At 45.0% G+C, this 18,711-nt stretch overlaps 1 protein-coding gene across 2 annotated transcripts in view; it reads left to right on the forward strand.

Annotated features, from left to right (window-relative positions):
- LOC148820545 (oxidation resistance protein 1A) overlaps positions 1-17,986 on the forward strand; it is a 22,805-nt gene extending 4,819 nt beyond the window's left edge. The window contains exons 2-16 of one of the 2 annotated variants that reach the window (XM_088931795.1): positions 627-790; positions 3,280-3,464; positions 6,219-6,295; positions 7,751-7,858; positions 9,548-9,670; positions 10,340-10,477; positions 10,621-10,805; positions 11,508-11,986; positions 12,796-12,955; positions 13,782-13,947; positions 14,373-14,486; positions 15,122-15,274; positions 15,680-15,775; positions 15,887-15,960; positions 16,966-17,986. In XM_088931795.1, the coding sequence (XP_088787921.1) occupies positions 732-790; positions 3,280-3,464; positions 6,219-6,295; positions 7,751-7,858; positions 9,548-9,670; positions 10,340-10,477; positions 10,621-10,805; positions 11,508-11,986; positions 12,796-12,955; positions 13,782-13,947; positions 14,373-14,486; positions 15,122-15,274; positions 15,680-15,775; positions 15,887-15,960; positions 16,966-17,101 (2,253 nt within the window). In that variant the 5' untranslated portion in view covers positions 627-731 and the 3' untranslated portion in view covers positions 17,102-17,986. The remainder of the gene's footprint in view (positions 1-626; positions 791-3,279; positions 3,465-6,218; positions 6,296-7,750; positions 7,859-9,547; positions 9,671-10,339; positions 10,478-10,620; positions 10,806-11,507; positions 11,987-12,795; positions 12,956-13,781; positions 13,948-14,372; positions 14,487-15,121; positions 15,275-15,679; positions 15,776-15,886; positions 15,961-16,965) is intronic. The other variant, XM_088931796.1, reaches the window with a different exon arrangement.
- Positions 17,987-18,711: the final 725 nt, after the last annotated feature.

Consider the following 18,711-nt stretch of genomic DNA (forward strand, 5'->3'; position numbering starts at 1 on the left):
CGAATAATTCAATTCAATTCAGTTTATTTTTATATGGCTCCTTTCACAACAAGGTTACCCCAAGGCGCTTAACAAAATAAGTGACCATACATGTTGTGAATACAGAACAGAAAAGACCAGAAGACAACGGAGGAGAGGAACCATAAACTCCTTAGTAAGGAGAAAAAAAACCCTAGGGGTCCAAGGTCAACTGGATGCCCAACCCCTTTGGGCATGCTAACATTATACAATTAAAAAAAGGAAAAAATGAATAAAGGTATTCATCCATCCAATCTTCTGTATGTCAGTACTCCATGCAGATTTCTGTAGACCAGCAAAATCCTCCTAAATGATAGCTATATCCATGATATCCCTCTTGAATCCATGACAGTGATGCGCCATCCAACTCAGATGGTGCCCAGCCCGGGCGCCATCCGGACGTGTGGAGAGGAGAATAGGATAATTTGGTCAGAACAGATGTATCTACCTGGTGGGCCAACACAGAGACACACAATGGCATGTACAGCAGCACCCGCAGCCATGGTTGCAGCAGGCTAAGATGTAATGATTGTAATATTAAAACCCCATGCCCCAATAGATGCTTGTGCATCTGACAATGCGCTGTGCACTGTCCTCTATTTGTTCAGGCCTATAGAATGTGAGAGTAACCCTCAGTGATGGGGATGGAGAGGGGTGCTGTGATTTGAGGATCTGGAAAACGTGAGGAAGACTGGGATGCTCACCTGTGGATCATGGACCACAAACCACACCGAGAAAAGCACAGGAGCTACTTCAGCAATGTCAAAACCAGGTAACGGCATTTTAAAAATATCACTTCAATGTACCTTGTCTCACCACAGTTAACACTTTGTCTGGAAGGGTGTCTGCTTTCTATTTTAAGCTTATTTCTCCTTATTCTTCACTGGGCAAGCAGCATCAGCTCCTGTTGTCTGCTGCAGGGGAACCACAGGCCACAGTGATGTTGCTTGCTGGTCACTTAGTCTTGGCATACTGGCTTGGCTCCAGAGTAAACCTTGAGAGTGGCTGGGCTGTTAACTACACTGGCTCAGCCGAGGACAGCCAGCATACTGGCCAGCAGCTATATCACCGTGCAACTCACAACTGACAAACCACTGAAGCTCAGCAGGTGTGAGCCTGGCTAAAGTTGCAGCTGGAAGAGGTGTTAGTGGGGCCAGTAGGGGGCGCTCACCCTGTGGTCTGTGTGGATCCTAATGTCCCAGTATAGTGATGGGGACAGTATACTGTAAAAAGGTGTCATCCTTCAGATGAGATGTAAAACCGAGGTCCTGACTCTCTGTGGTCATTAAAAATGCCAGAGTGTTTCTCAAAAAGAGTAGGGGTGTAACCCCGGCATCCTGGCCAGATTTCCCCCTGGCCTTTACCTCCTAATAATCCCTGTCTATGAACTGGCCTCATTACTCTGCTCTCCTCCGCATTGATAGCTGGTGTGTGCTGAGCGTACTGGTGCACCATGGCTGCCGTCGCATCATGCAGGTGGGGCTGCCTATTGGTGGTGGTGAAGGAGAGTCCCCCTTACCCGTAAAGCGCTTTGAATGGAGTGTCCAGAAAAGTGCTATATAAGTGTAGGGGATTTTTGTTATACTGCAAAATATTGTGCATGGGAGGTTTGTTATGAGACTTCATAACCAGCGTTTCCTAATCTCCTGCCCAAAAAAAACGTTCTTTCCTTTTCTTATTGACTGATGCGCGTCTTTGACCGTCGAAGACGAATGGGTAGATTTCAGCAAGGTGCCACGTGAGCTGCCGGTGGCTGGCAGCGAGGGCACCGCATCCCTGGTGTAAACGCCATTCCCTGGCAGGCTGCTTCCCAGACTGGGCTGCTTTGTTCCTGCTGCTTTAGGCCTGCGTTGCTGTATCAGTGGGATTAAAGGAGTCTGCTGGGGGAATTTTTGCCAAGTCAGCCTTGCAGGCCTGTAGTTTGAAGAAGTTCCCTGTGCTTAGAATTTCACAAGCAAATTAACAAGTATTTCCAGTCTAAACGTTGATATAGGTACATTATTTTCATGGTTAAAATCCTGTGCATTCCTGTTTCTTTTAAATATCGGAAAATAGGAACATGGCTCCCAGTTTAGTTTCAGCGGGTATTACTGTTATTTTTATATGAAAAGGTTTATTTCGATTGTTATTTCTTTCTTTCACAAGAGCCTTGGCACCAGAGTCAGGTAGCCCTTTCTCATAAAGGAGGTAAAGGACTGACAGGAGCCCATGTGTAAAACAGTCTTTTATTTTAGGTTTCCTTATAAGAAGAGCCTCTAAAAAGATTTGGTGTTTTCCAGGAAGTGTCCAGGGGAAGCTAATTTGTGCTGTACAATCCACTAATGAAAGGTGGGACCTTTGTGTTGCATGAATCTATTTCCCCACTTCCTCTCATCGAGATCTGGGATGTGTTCTATAATAGAGTAAGAAGATACAGCCCTAAACCAGTTATAAAAGGTGAGAATGTGTGAAGAGTAGGAATATGCTTTGTTACCATGACAATGTTCCTCATTGCAAGTAACCGTTTTGGTTAGTTTCTGGATTTCACCTGGAGTGTGTTCAGAGACAATACCAGGTGGAGCTCCTGGAAACAGTTGCCTTTGGGTTTTTTTTTTGTCATTGTGTACTGAAAAGGAGACATTCTCCTGTTTCGTTGCTGGGTTCTCAGCGTGTTCTTTTTTGTGTGCTCTTTTGTGTTCCTGGAGTTTAAGGAAATAGGCAATGGGGTATGAAAGTGAAGTAGTATTACAACAGAAACCTGTCAAACCTCTCTGATTGCTGAACTTCCTCCTCCAGCTGCCCATGCTGGAGACTGGGGGAGGGGCAGTTTCTCTCAGAAGATATGGTAGAGTCCACCCCCACGTCTCGGTTTAATTTGAATCAGGTGGACTGTCAGTGCAGCTGTTTATATCTAGTAAAGAAAAGTGAAAGCTTATATTAGTTTAAATTGTAGCACCTGTATGCATGTCTATATGCCTTAAAATTTGAAATAATACACTAATTATCATATGGACACTCTATTCAAGGCGCTTTACAGGTAATGGGGACTCCCCACCACCACCAGTGTGTAGCCCCACCTGGATGATGTGACGGCAGCCATAGTGCACCAGTACACTCGCCACACACCAGCTCTCGTAATACGCTCTCGCGTATTTTTACAGTATACAGTTCCCCTGTCGCTATACTGGCGTATTAGGACCCACACAGACTGCAGGGTGAGCACCCCCTACTGGCCACACTAACACCACTTCCAGCAGCGGCCTCAGTTATATTTTCCCACAGGTTGGGGCAGAAACTGCCAGGACCCCTACTGGCTGGGCACCAGCTAGGGGACACCAGGGGGGCGCGGACCGCCCAGCTGACCGAAGGCAGGGGTCATCCCAACACCCAGCCAGCACCCCAGATCACCAGCGGCACCCACATCCCAGTCATCCGCAACCCCCAGCTCCGCAAGTACTACCTGCCAGGTGAGCCTGGGCTTTTCCCTGAGCCGCGTGTAAGGTAGACCAGGGGAGAGGGCTTAAGATGCCAAAATAAACTCTAAAAACTCCTCTTCTTCTGGAGTTCTGTACTTAGGCTGAGCCCTAAACCCAGATACTAATAATAATAAACCTTATTTTATATAGTGCCTTTAAAGGTGGCTTCTCAAAGTGCTTTACAGAATGCCAACAACAATAAATAAAAAGAATACACAAAATAAAACACAATTACAATATATAGAGGAGACCGTGGTGGTACTAAGAAAAGCAGAGGGGTGAAGAATGGAACCAGTTAAGTAAAGGCTTTTCTAAAGAAGAGGGTTTTGAGTCTGGATTTGAAGGAGTTTAGAGAAGGTGACTCTCTGATATCCTTGGGGATAGAGTTCCAGAGCTTGACAGGAGAAGCCCCTGTCACCCATACAATGTAGACGGGCTTGGGGGACAGTAAGGAGAGCAGAATTAGAACAGCGAAGGTTGCGAGGTGGGGAGTAGGGTGATAATAGTTCAGACATTTACTGAGGTGCCAAGCCATGCAGAGCCTTATAGGTGAGCATGAGGATTTTAAAGTCTACACTGAATTTTACCGGAAGCCAGTGCAGGGACTCCAGGATAGGAGTAATGTGATCATTTGCACTAGACCTGGTCAAGATTCTGGCTGCTGTATTTTGGACATGCTGCAGTTTGTTCAAAGTAGATTTAGATACCCCAGTGAGTAGAGCATTACAGTAGTCAAGTTGACAGAACACAAATGTGTTGATCAGCTTTTCAGCCACAGTTAGTGATAGCATAGGGCGTAGTCTAGCGATATTTCTGAGGTGAAAAAAAAGATGTTATGACAGTATGCTGCACATGTGGGTCGAATGTTAAGCCAGAATCGAATACAACCCCAAGATACTGCTGGATTGAGCCCAGGATATCTGAAGAGACATCTACTGACTCAAGCAGTGCTGCACAACTCGCTGAACCCTGCCACAGTCTGGCTCGGCCTGAGTGTCTTTGCCTTGTTGTGACACAGCGGCAGCATGTTACAAAGCATGTGAGCTTGCAGTGATGTCACAGAGGGAAGATCCTCCAATCGGGGCTACTGCGGGTGCACAGTCAGAGCACATGGGGTCACTTGACCAATGGCTGTGACAAGGGGGCATGTCCCGAGTCTGCATGTAGGCTCACTGTCTTCCTGTGCAGTACAGGGCTTGTAGCAGTAAGCAAACTATAAATAGCTGCTGAACGCTTAGAAAAAAAAAGAAGAGGCCTTTGTGAACTTTTTGTTACTTAGCCTGTTGAGTCAGACACTCGTGGAAAGCACTACATGAATGCCGTCTGCAGCTGGTGTGTAGAAGAGCAGAGCTGGTGATGTCACAGCTGGTGTTTCAGTGAGAAATGCTAGGGGAGTTCATGTCCATGTGTTTTACTTGTGAGAAGAAATGTAAGACCATGTGCTTGAAATTGGTTTTGTAGTACAATGGCTTGATGACATTTTTTTGCATAAAAGAATAAAGGAAATTAAAATGCTGCCTGGGAAAGCTGAAATATCACTTGGAAAAAAATGTACCATCTTCCAGCATGGATATGTTCCTTTATTCATAGGGAAACACAAGTGCTAACATAACATGATGGAGTTACTGTGAACAGTGGAACTGTAGTCTTGATTTACTGAGACTGCTGAGATGTGTACAGATTGTATCTGTGGCTCTGGGAATCTGGGTCTTGCAAACATCTTGACTTAATAAGGCCATATCTGTCGAGTTAATGCAGGTAATGCTGGCTATGGCTGTTATTTATAGTGTTAGAGCTGTAAACCAGCACTGTAAATCATTTTAGAAGTGTTTGACTTTGTGGGAGCAGAACCAACCACACCAGTTATCTCTTAAAAGGAAAAATAAAACCCTAAATGTAAATTTGAAATACCCTCTTCATTTTGTGACATTTATACATTGGGGCATTAAGCAATACAACTTTGTTTCTGTGGGATTTTGCCGTTTTTGTCATTGCATTTTTTGTCTTTGATCACAACATGTGAAAAAGAAACCTGTTTATTGAGATTCCTTGTCAACCGGCCCAATTGCTTTGTGGAGGATCAGTAGTGAATGATAGCGCTGTATTAACTTCTGATAGCTACTAAGAAATAGTCATAATTCCATATTTTTTTCATGTGTATTTCTTTTCCTCTTCTTTCACTTGTTAATTGGCGTAGTCATTTTATTCAGTCATTCCAACACAGTGACTGATGGACCAATAGCTGCATTGAATTCTTTGGATTATTTCGACAAGCAGGGCCAGATCTTTAAGTATAATGCCTTGGGTGTGTCACATGTGTAACTTGAAGTTTTGGGATTTTCTCATCCTAAACACTTTTTATGAATAATAAAATTCTGAACAACTTCATATTTCCTTATTTTCCTCATTTTGAAAGGGGAAACATTTCAGAACCCACTTTGTGAAAAAGCGAAGGAAAGAGTTTTTATATGAATGATCCATTTTAAAGTGAAACATTACTTTGTAGTTGCCATCATATAATATTAGTCTCTGAGAATGGCATGTTTTATTTACAAGTGAATAATAACAAAGCTGTGGTATCTTAATATATTCAAAACATTTTTAATCCGCTTCAAGTGCTACTAAGTTACAAGTGTATTTGTTTGGTACAGGTTTCACCTGGCCATTTCAAGAAAATACTAGATCATGCACTCTTCTTAAAGAGAATGGCAGGAACTGTAAAAAAGACACGGTTTCTCTTTTCAGAACTAACGCCCTTTCAGGATGATGCGAAGAATAAAGCTACAGACTTAAAACTCTCAGGAGAAAAAGTTGAATACACAGTGAGTATTCCTACCCCTGGGAAGAACTGAACACTGTTTGAGTTGTAGTATGTTCTTCTGTATTTTAAAGCAATACTTTGGTAGAAATGTGATTTGGGGGAGTTTCTGAAACCCAATACCCAGATATATATTTTAAATATGGCCGTGAAAATGAGATGCACCGTGTATTATTGTGGGTTGATATTCTAACGGTTATAAAAATGAACATTCAGTGTTGTGCTGGATTTGGTTACCATATTGTGTTCAGAGATATTCATACCAATATTAAAAATTCATAATTTTAAAGCAGTTACCTTAGAAACTCGAGTCAATCTCGAGTCATCTTGCCCAGATTGCTCCTTTGATCTAAATATGCTCATAAATAGGTGCCATATTCGCTGTGTGAGCTGAAGCCCCCAAATAATTTAGAGAATATTTTGTTAAAACAGAGAAGATGCAGTTTTACTGTGTGTTTTTAGAGATTAAAATGAGATTGCTCATTCACATTGATAAATAACTACTACTAATAACTACTATGCCGTGACCCATTCTCCATAGGCGATGTATCTGAATAGTAATTGTTAGTCAGTTGATTTTTTTTTAAAGGTGGAGGCTTAATAAAGGTTTTTACAAAGGAGCTGTGTGATACAAAGGTTAAAGGCGTGAGCAAGCTCATGTGACTGTAACCATGAAACCGTCAGCAACATAAGGGACATACTAAACGTGTGGAATGGTAATGTTTTGCCATGAAAAATGCAAAGAATTTCAGTGACCCATATTCGCAGAGATTGATTCCTTGAGATTCACTGGGTGTTGAAGATTCTGTAAGGGGAGGCTGCCAGCATAATCTCTGCTCCACGGCACTGAGTGTCCGTATTGAAGAGCAGAATTTAGTTGGCCTTTCTGTTTCTCTGGTGAACGTGCCCTGAGTAAGACCAATGCTGCTGTGAAGATCTGTTTCCAGATGAGCATCTCGGGGCAAAACGACACGACTGCAGGCCTATTAAAAATGGAGAAATTGCAGCCCGCAATACGATTGAATTGTCTAGCTCCTCTGCTTTGTTAGGCCAAATCAGGCATGAGATGAGCTTTAAATGCCCGTCACTGATTGTAGTGAAGACTGATCCACACTCTGATCTTCTGGGGGTGGGATTCCCAGTTCAGCTCTTGGGTGCGTGTGGTAGTGACAAAGTTCTGTTGATACCAGTGTGTTGTTTTAGAACGTTACCCAGAGCATCCATTTATTTTCTGAAAAATGAACTACGCAGGCTGTCTGGGTGAAGAATTGACCTTGGACTCAGCTGGATTTCATTTGCAAATTACAGTCAAACAATCTCTCGGCAGAGATTACATGACGTACTGTTCGCACTTCAGCAATGTGTGGTCTTTGGTCCACTGGAGATGTGACTGACGTTTGTGATTGGCTGGCTAGGGTTACGTACAGGGCCTTATAAACTTACACCTGTTGTGTTTCAGGTGCGTCCTGAAGACACACTGTTCAGCGTGGCCTCTCAGTTTCACACTACGCCCAGCCAGCTAGTGAGCCACAACAAACTGAAGTCACACACGCTCATACCAGGGCAGGTAAGTCTACAGCCGTGTTTAATTCTGAAAAGAACAAGCATAGTGACTTCTGAAGAGGGTATGTTTTTGATCTCCATGATGTCACTCTGACATTGTAAAGCCACCCTTGTAGAGCAAAAACTGTGTTCTGGTCAAATGTTTCTCCCCAGATTCTGCTGTCTTTAATTTTCACCAATCTCACTTCTCAATTCAGTTATAATCTGTTGAACTCTCTTTAGCAAAAGATTAAATTAAAATCTGAGAGACAGTAAGAGTGTTAATAATTCACCACTTTAATTACCCACATGATGATGAGAAATAGTACTTTGGACCAGAAAAAAAGATCCTCATAAGTGTTCTTGTTTTGCTTTTGTGATTTCACAGGCACAAACTTTGGTTCCTCTCATATTCATTTATTTTGTAAAGCTGCATCAAGCTGGATATATAAAATTAAAGATGTGATTATACTTTGCAGTTCAGCGAAGGTTTGAATTTGAAGTTCTAATTTGTGACAAAAAAGGCCATTTTCCAGAGAATACTGAAGACACACACAGGGTGTATCTCCCATGGCGCTCTGAATACAAGCAGTTTTGCAGGGAGTTTTATAGTCCTAGTCCAGCTCTGGACATCTCTTTTATTACCATAATTGGATGTTCAGCAGTGAACATTGCTTTAAACTAGAACTACTACAGATACTTCCACACATGGCACAATGGCTGTGTCTGATAATGTTGTTCTTGCTTTCCAGTAATTTCTGAAACGTCACGCAATACAGGCGTCAGTTTAAAGGGGCACTGCCTTCCCAATTTCTCAAACCTGTTATTAAATCTTGGTAACAAAATAAATTCATTGACGGTTTCGAACAAATTTACAAATTTCGAATGAAGCACAAAATCGTGAACTTTATGAAAGTACTGTAAGTTGCCATGTTGTCGCAAAGCCCTGGGCCCTGGTCTTGCCACGGACAAGAGTTTCCACTAATTGCGATGTGATGCGGCCCTTCCTGCTCGCTAGTCACTGTAATAACTAATGCGATGTACAAGCAAATTAAAGATGGTTTGTGTAGCAGATATTTCACTGCAGAACGTTTCCAACATGATCTGCATGCAGAGTTAACAATAAGTTCCATTTATCAGCAAAGCTGTCTTGAAGTCAAGAGCAATATTTCTGTTGGATTAAAAGAGATGTTTTCACAAGCCTGCTTTTTTGTAATGTACTGTAAGAGGGCCGGTTCACCTCACTGGAAGTTTTGTTACCTCATTCTGAATCGCAGAATATGCTGCTGCACATACCTGGAAATTTCATCCACGAATTTCATTTTTTGTGATGTAAATTGGAGGTTTTACAAGTAAATAAAAACCACTTTTATTGTGGTTTGAAATGCGCTAATCAGTGTTGATTCTTTCTAACCCCCGAAATAAAAAAATAGCATTGCAGTTCCCACTTATAAAGCACTCAGGCCAGGTCAGGTTTCTGCAGCTCCAGTTGTAGGATTATTCCATGTTCCAGGTGGGGGTTTCCTTGTTCTGTGACACTAGCCACTGAAATGTATTAGTGGGGTGTTTACACCCTGACTGCTCCAGTGTGCAGTTGCGCTGTTACTGGCACCATGGCGACAGATGGCCTCGGTGAAACAGGAAGTCACAGAAGTGGAGGTGTGCGCCAGTCGGGGTCGTACCCCTGTAGCTGTGAGTTTTCCTCTCTCTCCAGCGCCTCTGTATCCCAGAACAGAAGCCCTCCTCTCCCCCGCGAGACATACCATCGGACCCCAGTGATCATTCCCCCAGGATGCCCCTCTCACCGTCTCCTGACTCGGACTACGACAAGCTCCTGGTAAGGAGGGGTTTTGCTCATCAGGTCTCGCATCCTGTTAAGCGTAGGATCAGCTTTTTAATGCCTTTATTTCCACACTAAAGCGGAGGAATAGTGTACACTTTTTATTTATTTTCTGACATTTTTTACATCTTTCATTGTCGCATGTAGTCATCATGGCCCATTTGGCTCCAGATAATTATAGGACAAAGGTCTTTAGTTTTAGGCTGGATCACAGTCTCTGTCAGAATTGTAACATCATATAAAGTATAACCATCACAAAACCTTGAATTTCTTTGATTGGTGTGGGGGTTCTCATAAATGTGGGCATATTCATAATCTAAGCATGCTTCTATGGTATTTTTAAACATACTTGCAGACCGTCTTTGGGTGTGCTGGGTGCAGAACAGATGGCCGAGTATCGATCAGTAAAGAGGAAGTGCTTAATGCTGCACTTTGATTAGAAACTCTTGGCATGGGGAACATTTGAGAAAGAGAGATAGGCCTAACGGAATAAACCCTGTAGGCCAGGTCATCATTGTAAATGAGAATGTGTTCTTCACTGACTTATCTGGTAAAATGAAGGATTGTTATTGCCTCCATTAGCTGAGTCTCTGTGGGATTCGTTCAGGACCACCACCCTGTTTGAGTTCAGCTCGTTTCCTTTCAGCTGTGCTCGTGTCTTTGCAGGATGTGGAGGCGGTGCCGATGCCTGACGGACAGCTCTGCCTCTTGGCCCTGCCCCCAGAGTGTTCCCCAGCCAAGGAGGAGGGGCCTGCCATCATGGCCTACCTGAAGCTGTGCTGCCGCTACATCACTGACTGCAAGGTGTGCAGTGCTGATCCAGGGTCCCTTAATTCACTTTGTTCTTGGTGTTTGTTCCCTGCAACGGAGTGCCTTCACCTTTTCAAAGCACAGGATGGGTACCTGAAGAGGTCCGGCCTGTGACTGCCCCTGTTCCTTTCTTGCAGGGTGTGGTGTCGGGCGTCCTGCTTGTCACCCCACACAAGATCTTCTTTGACCCTTACAAGTCCCACCCCCTGGTGCTGGAGCACGGCTGTGAAGAGTATCTGCTCTCCTGCTCTGTGGACAGCATCTCCTCAGCCTCCTTCTTCTCTGACATCTCCAGGGTGCACTTCAGCACAGCCTCGACACGGTCAGTGGGAGAGGGGGCTGGCCGGTCCGCGGTTAGCAGCCATTCTTCAGCCTGCACAGCCTACAGACACTAGACCAGCAGCACCCTCACAGTTTGGCACAAGACATGTTGGATCATGGGCGTAGATTGATTGGCTTTTGGGTGTAAATCCTAACACAATCACAGTCTTCAGGGGTGGATTCACAAGCATGCCATTGTTTATTTATTGGATCTTCTGTCAGTGAGGATGCAGTAAAGAACTTCATGCTTGACTGCTTTGTAAGCCCTGGCTTACAGGGCGGCAGAGTGGTGCAGTGGTTAGTATTGCCGCCTCACAACGCCCTCCCTGGGCTCAGTTCCAGACCTGTGGTGCTCTCTGTGTTGAGTTTGTATGTTCTCCCTGTCTTTGTGTGGGTTTCCTCTGGATGCTCTGGTTTCCTTCCACTGTCCAAAGACATACTGGTTTCTGGATCAACTGTCTCTGGTGTGAGTGTGTCTGTGTGTGCCCTGCTATGGACTGGACCCGTCCAGGGTGTAACCTGCCTGAGTTGGACGAGCAGTTAGAAAATGGATGGATGGCCTAAAGATCTTAGCATCCTACTTGTGGTTTGAATTGTGAAACTGTCCTTTTTCTCAGAAATGGTACAAATTAGAGCTGAAGCTGAGAAAATACAGGAACCTTATTGTTACCTTATCACCTCATTTGTTTTTCTCACTTCACAGGATGAAAAGTAGGAAGAAAGCCCAGAAGCCTAAAGCTCTGAACCTCACAAGAGCTGCCAGAGCAGTCACAACAGTTCCCGGCGTGAAGCACAGCACACTACCAGACTGTCATGTGGATAAAAGCCCCCCATCTCTCCCATCTCCAGCCATGCCAGACGAAAGATTAAGCTCAGTGTTGAATCGCAAGCTGTCTTATGAAGACAGAAATGCCCGTGAAGATGGTCCAGCAAGCGGGGAGAAAGGGGATCATTCAGCAGTGACTGAGAAACTGGGGAGGGCAGATTCAGTCTGGGGTGGCCACACCGATGGGCTGTCTGGAGAGAACCAAGAGGCAGAGTCTGAAAGCCTAGGAGTGGGGGTGCTGAGCAGTGCTGCCACCTTCTGTTGTGGAGGACTGGAGGCAGAAGGCAGATCAGGAACGGGACCGGAGAAGAGACAGGGGACTGAGCCGCAGCCATCTTTAGGGACAGCAGCACCAGGTGAATAGGGCTTTATTTAAGAAACCAGTGCCTTTCAAGGGACCTAATCATGAAGAGTAATGCTGATTCTAAGCAGAACCTCAGTACCTCTGTCACGCTGACTTGGTGTTTGCGACACCATCAAGGGTAGTCTCTGTGGCACGGAAGCAGAGCACTGGAGGGAGGGCGACGCCTGGCCTTGGTAATTAATCACAGCTGCGCTGGCTGATCAAGGACGAGCTGCGGCTGCGAGGGCTCTTTAAAGGCACGCTGATCCCCCCCGAGGAGGACGAGCAGGGCGACCCCCCGGTGTTCCCGGAGGGGATAGAGCCTGAGCGTGAGGCCGGTTTTCTTTTCATTTTCTTTTATCTTTTCGCCTCTCTACCGGGGCAGGCTGACCTTTTCCCGCCACTTGAATTTTTTATTTTGGCCCTGTGCTCCCTTCCTGCTCACCCAGACTGGACCAACAGCTCAACAGGGCAAGTCCAGTCTGGTCCCCGCCGCCAAGCGGGTCTGTTTCCCGGCCCTGCACGACGGCGCAGCGCCTCTCCACTTTCCGTTTTGTCTTGTTTTCTTCCGGTTCTCGCTGACCTCACACCGGTGCTCGCCGCGGCTCCTCCCACTGCCGCGCTCTTGAGAGTCCAGGTATAGATTGAAAAGGCAGATCTTAAAACGCCCAGAAAGGACAGCTGTGGGATCTCACCCCTGCACGTGTCATATTTTCAGGTTTCCATCCGTGTGTGTAATTGCGTTTAGTGTTCCGAAGCCGAAGGGCACAGAGACAGGACAGCAGTCCGATTCCACACGTCTTGGTTCCTCTATCTCCCCAGGCCCAGGCCCGGCCCGGCAGGCCCCAGGACGCCCAGCGCTGATGTTCCTGAGGCTGCGGCTCCGTGTTCCTCCCAGGAAGAAGGGGCTGTTCCCCTCTGAGCCTGGCGGTGCCAAAGCACCTGTGTTCAAGGACGCCTGGTTCACTCTGTCTCAGGAGAGGTAATGGCGCGCCTGGCTCGGAGGTTCTTATTTCCTTTCGTATCCAGACTAGGGACACACAGCCCATTCAAGTCTGTTACTATGCAGTAGGCAGTTGCCATAGCAGAGGGTAAGGCCTCATGTGTTAGATTTGAAATCCAAGCTTCATGTTGTACTTTTCATGGTCAAGCAGGGGTGTTCTCTCTCTTTTTTTTTGCAGTATTAACACTCATAAAATTAGTATCCAAATGTTCCGTACTGTATACAAACTCATATTATTCACAATATAGAGCGCACTCATTTTCTTATCTGTTCGGCTTACAATCTCTGATAACAGCGCAGCACAGCAATAGGAAAGTTCACTGACCATTCTCAAAATATTCTCTCATAATGTTTTTGCTAAGGGTTGGTACATCCCCAGAATGGTCCTACCCTGCAGAGTGGGCAGTCTGTTTCCTTCTCTTCTCACAGATGTGGATGTGGTGGTTATTTTTAACTTTCTTCTCCACGCGTCCCACTTCTTCAGTCTGCATGTGTGTGTCGTCTGCACAAGAGTCACCTCACTAGAAAATAAGATTTATGGGACATGGTTTTCAAATCCCCTGGGAAACCACTGCAAAGCAAGTAATTGATGTCATTGAAGTCATAACAGAGAAATTTAAGGTTGTTTTCTTAAAAGCGAAATCTGGCCTTTCTAATAGAAACTGAAAGCAGCTGTGCGGTGTGTAGGTGGGAGGATAAGGATACCGTCTAGAAACAGTGTGTCCACAAGGGGTAGGAAAGCAGAAGCCAGCTCAGAGGTGCTGTTAGCTTTCTGGCATCTTGTCCACTGTGTGGCTCTCTGCAGTTCCGACGAGCTGTATGCCTACCTGAGTCACTGGAGACAAGATCTGTGCATCCTGGAAGGGGATGAGCAGGAGGAAGAGGAAGACGGAGAGGATGAAGAGTTTGTGCTGGTGGATGAGAAGGAAGAGATCTCCCCATCTGAGGGCCGCGTGGCAGAGGACTGGGAGGTACAGCAACAGTGTCTTACCCTTTCTGAATGGATGGTATCCCATTTCACATGGAATCGTCTGGGCTAAGTTGGGATCGCAGTTGGGAAAAATCTGCACCGTACACATGCATTCGAATGAAGGGTATGGTGGGCCCCATCTTCACTTGTAACCTTTGTCAAACCAACGCAGGCGAACTTGAATCTTCCTGTCTGTGTGATTGATGTTGATCCTCCCAGTCTTGTAGGATTCTTAAGAAATCCTGCTCACTGTTCACTAAAATAACTGAAGACTAGCTGTAAAAAAAAAGACTTGGAATGGAAGATGGTGAGAGAGCCTGGGTTGTCTTGCCCCATTGTAAGGGTGAGGTTGAGAAATTCATTTGAGCCGTTACAGGAGAGCTCTGTAATGCACGGTGCTGAAACATTGCCCATTTTTCTTGACAGATGGTCAGTATGGATGAAGGAGGAGGGCAATCACTGATATTTGATAAGGAGCCTGAAGGACTGACCGACATCTTGGAGCAGACCAACATCCTGGAACTGCTGCACATCCAAGAGGTGAGCTGATACCTGTTCCTCTGGCCTTGTAAATACACGGCACCCAGAAGCTCTAGGAGAAGCTTTGCGTTAAGCGACTCAGCTGGGGCAGCTCCATGGTTTGTCGTTAGGTTTTGTCTAGTGTATTAACTTCCTACCTGGCATCTCAAAATCTTTAACCACCAAACTGGCGAGCTTCATCATCAGAAAGGATCACTCAACCATACCTTCTCACATCCACTTAATCTCACACGCTCTGTGCGCTTCCCAGACACTAGGTTGCTGGACAGCTTTTAATGTCAGTGTCCGAGAACAAAGAGCTGTTTGTTTCCTTGAAGAGAAGTCCCAAAGTGGGCTTAAAATAAAAACATAATGTATATGCGTAACATTTATGAAATGTGATTTATTTTAAATTTTGGATTTTTGCATTATCTCACCTTTCTTGCTGTGAGCGTATTGCATGTTCAAGTGAGGCCACATTTTTTGTAATACTTCAGTTACAACTGGCTGTCCCACCCAACAATGAAGTCATGTGTTCTCGCTGGCACAGTCTTTCTTGCCAGGAGATTGGTCTCATCAGGATGTTCGGACTTTGTGAATCTGGCGCAGGGGAGTGGCTCTGTCTTGAAACCTTTTTTTTGTTCCCTTTCTTCCAGATCTCCAGCCACCTGCCCCCTCGAACCGTGGGCCATTCCTGGCAGCTGACGTACAGCACCTCAGGACATGGATCCAGCTTAAAGACGCTGTACAGAAAGCTAGCAGACACTGAGTCCCCGGCACTGCTGGTGATCAAAGACTTCCACAACCAGGTGCAGTCATGGTCCACTGCTGGGGTTCAGTAACCTGATGTGCCTCCCTCAAGTCATCTGCTTCTCTGTTCTTCATATACCTGCATATGATCAGTAGTTGGGGAAACGTGGCTATCTGATAATACTGATTATATACTGTATGCAATATTTGAATGTTATTATTGTTACAGTAAGAGCGCACAGCTGGCTATTACCGTTAAGACCGTGTGTTTATTTTAAAACTCAAGGCTCGACACATTGAGAAATGAATTTTGCACGCCTGAAGAAGGCCTCACAGCCAAAGTGATGTGTTGTACATTTCCTTTCTACTTTTAAGCCTGGAATTAACCTCTACTTCTTGAAACGCGATAAACAAGAGGCAGCGGAATTGTGCACGGCTGTGTTAACGTACTGATCTGTTCTCAGATATTCGGGGCCTATGTGTCCGACCCGCTGAGGCCTAGTGAGGCGTTTTATGGTACCGGAGAGACATTCCTCTTCACCTTTCACCCTGAATTTAAGGTGAGGAGGGTCATATGAAGCCTGGCATGATGTTAAAAAACTGAGACGCCTTTGACTGCTGGTACCCAGCCGATTTCCTTTTCTTCATAATGTGGTCCTGTTTGTCCTCAGTGTTTCAGCTGGACCGGGGAAAATTCCTTCTTCATCAAAGGAGACCTGGACTCTTTCGCCATCGGAGGAGGAAGGTGAGGTCTTCTAACCCCCTCTCGTTCTTTCTGGGTGTCTGTTTAATGTGAAACCTGCTCTTGTCGATATGTCTGGGCCAGGAGACGTGTTCACATGAGAAGGGAGGCTGTTGTTAGTTCCAGAATCAACAATAAATGAGCAGAAAAAAACAAAAGGAAATTTTATAATTTAATAGTAGAACATTTATGGGGGTTTCCCCAAAAAATTTAAAACTTACAACAGGAAACAGCATTTATGTTAAGTCTCCTATATGCACTGCAGACCTACACTGATTATCTGTAAAATGTTGGAAAGACCCAGTTGAATCTGCTCTGCTATTCCTCTCATAAATCTGTCATATATTATTGATCTTAAAATTGAGATTTGTACCTTTCAGCATCCAGTTACATTTCAGCAAAACACAAAAACTGTTGTGTAGTTAAGTGGGGAAGAAAATATGTATCTTTGAATTGTGTGTTGATCTGTAAGTGTTCTTTCTTATAAGATATCTTATAAAATTTCTTATTTGGAAGATGCTGCCAAACAGAATATACATGCTTACAATGAACGGTTAATGGTCTAGACTGATAAAATGTTGTCTCTACAAATGTATTTAATTTAAATGTTGTTTTAAATATATGGGGGGAGTCTGAGTTCCAGGAGATCTCAGAAAAATTCAAAGTTAATATTTTTATTTCTTTTTCCACATCCATATTGACCTGCGCATTTTTTTTTCCTCCAAACATAGTCTATTTAGCTTGGACCCGTCTTTAATTCAAGCTAAATCTGGTCCTGCGGCTCCAGATGTACACACCTGGGTACAATGATAGCTTTTAACCCGAAACGAGTAACTGAATCGCTCTGGTTGAGTGAAAACCCAGCGGCTCGCATTGAAAAAGGAAAGCTAGCAGCAGATCTCGACGATCAGGGGCTTGCCACTCCATGCTACTCTGGAAAACCCAGGGGGTGGGAATGTTGGCTCTGTGGAAGAGTGACCCTGGCTCTGGTTTTCTCTCGATTCACAGCGGTCATTTCGGTCTTTGGCTGGACGAGAACCTCTACCTCGGCCGGAGCAGCCCCTGCAGCACCTTCCACAACCACCCCCTCTCCAAGACGGACGACTTCCGGGTGATGGAGCTGGAGGTGTGGACCTTCTGCTGAGGCCCGGAGGCCCTCCAGCGCTGCACAGATGAGCCCATGGCGGTTTCAGGGCAGGGCAGGGCAGGGCAGGCTGCCTGCTGCTGCAGAGAATTCCCAGCAGTGGGGTTATCATGACCGAACCCCGAGCTCTGCCGAGAAGAGCCGAGAACTTTGACGTGATGTTGAAGGACTGGCATCACCACTGAACTGAGCTTCCCTAAGGAGAAGGAATACTGTACATGAGGGTACCTGAACGTGGTTCTTTTCTACAGAACCCCAGTGTGCAGGGAACTGGTGCGAAGCACTCCTGAACACTTCAGCCTTGTGTGATAAAGATATTTCTGCGCTCATTTACAGCACTGCATTTGGCTTGGGCACTGGCTGCCTCATTGTGTACACCTGCGCTAAATGAAGCGATAGAGATAGCTTCCGTTGTAGAGCAGAAACCCGAGACCCAGGGTGTATCGGCCCTGGGCTTCTGAGCACTGGCAATGGTGAGAAAAACATCTTTGGACAGGGGCTGGCATTTAGCTGTTTGCAAGCTTAAATGCCGAAATGCAGTCCCACTATAATCAGACAGGTGACTTGATTCCGAATCGATATCCAGACTTCATTATGTACAGCTGTTTCCCTTTGATTCTGGTTTACTTCCACCTCCACATCAAATAAGTTCAAAGCTAGTAAGCATGCACTTACACACTACTGTATAAATGAAGGCGGAAACTGTTAGTATAATAATAGCAAAAAGCTATTTTCCAATTGCACTGCTATCACCCGTGATTCACAGTTGTTTCCATTTGTTCTCCTGCTTTTACTATGCTCTCCATTTGGAATCTTCGGAAAACCATGCAATGCTAAAAGCATAGTGTGTAAAACACCATAAATAAAAAGAATAATACCATTTTATCATTGTCAGAAGCTTGGGCACATTTATTAAGCAATCTGTGGAAGGATTGGTCTCCGTTGATATCCTTAAGACAAGTGCTGTACATATCATTTAGACGGGTAAGGCCTGTGATCTGAAAAAAGAACTTTAGCACTGCCCATCGAGCTTCCCTCTTCAAAAAAGTCACCAGTTGCTGTTTTCCTTATAACCCACAAGCTATAATACACTAAGCAGCTGTTTATCTACTAAGCAAGCACAAAATACTGTTGCCTGCGCTTGAACAGATGACAGTTTACAGCAGTGTTTGTACTGACATAACCGACACAGGTTTATAACTGCAGTTCTCTAAGGGTTAGTTTTAGAGGGATTGGAAAATCCTCAAGATGAACCTGAAACCTAAAGCTCACAGCTGAAGCAACTTGACGTCAGTTGTTTCTTGCCAGGCAAGCCAGGTGCTGTACAGCAGAAACACTGCAGTACTGAACGAGATAAGTATTTGCTGCTGAGGAATTTCTATTCTAGGAAATGTATAGCCCAAATTTTTTTTATGGGATCTTTTGCCCCAACCACCTCATCAGAAAGACGAACGCTCCACTACCACCCTATGACGCATAATTAAGTAAAAACGCCAAAAGGGGGGGGGGAAACGAGTTTCTATGAATATTTATCAGAAGGCTGGTGTAGTTTTACATGCGTTACATCAGCAAAGGGAGTAGGGTTTTTCAAAAAGCAGTCTGACAGAACT

Source organism: Atractosteus spatula, chromosome 14, assembly GCF_055471065.1.
Source record: "Atractosteus spatula isolate fAtrSpa1 chromosome 14, fAtrSpa1.hap1, whole genome shotgun sequence".
Taxonomy (NCBI): domain Eukaryota; kingdom Metazoa; phylum Chordata; class Actinopteri; order Semionotiformes; family Lepisosteidae; genus Atractosteus; species Atractosteus spatula.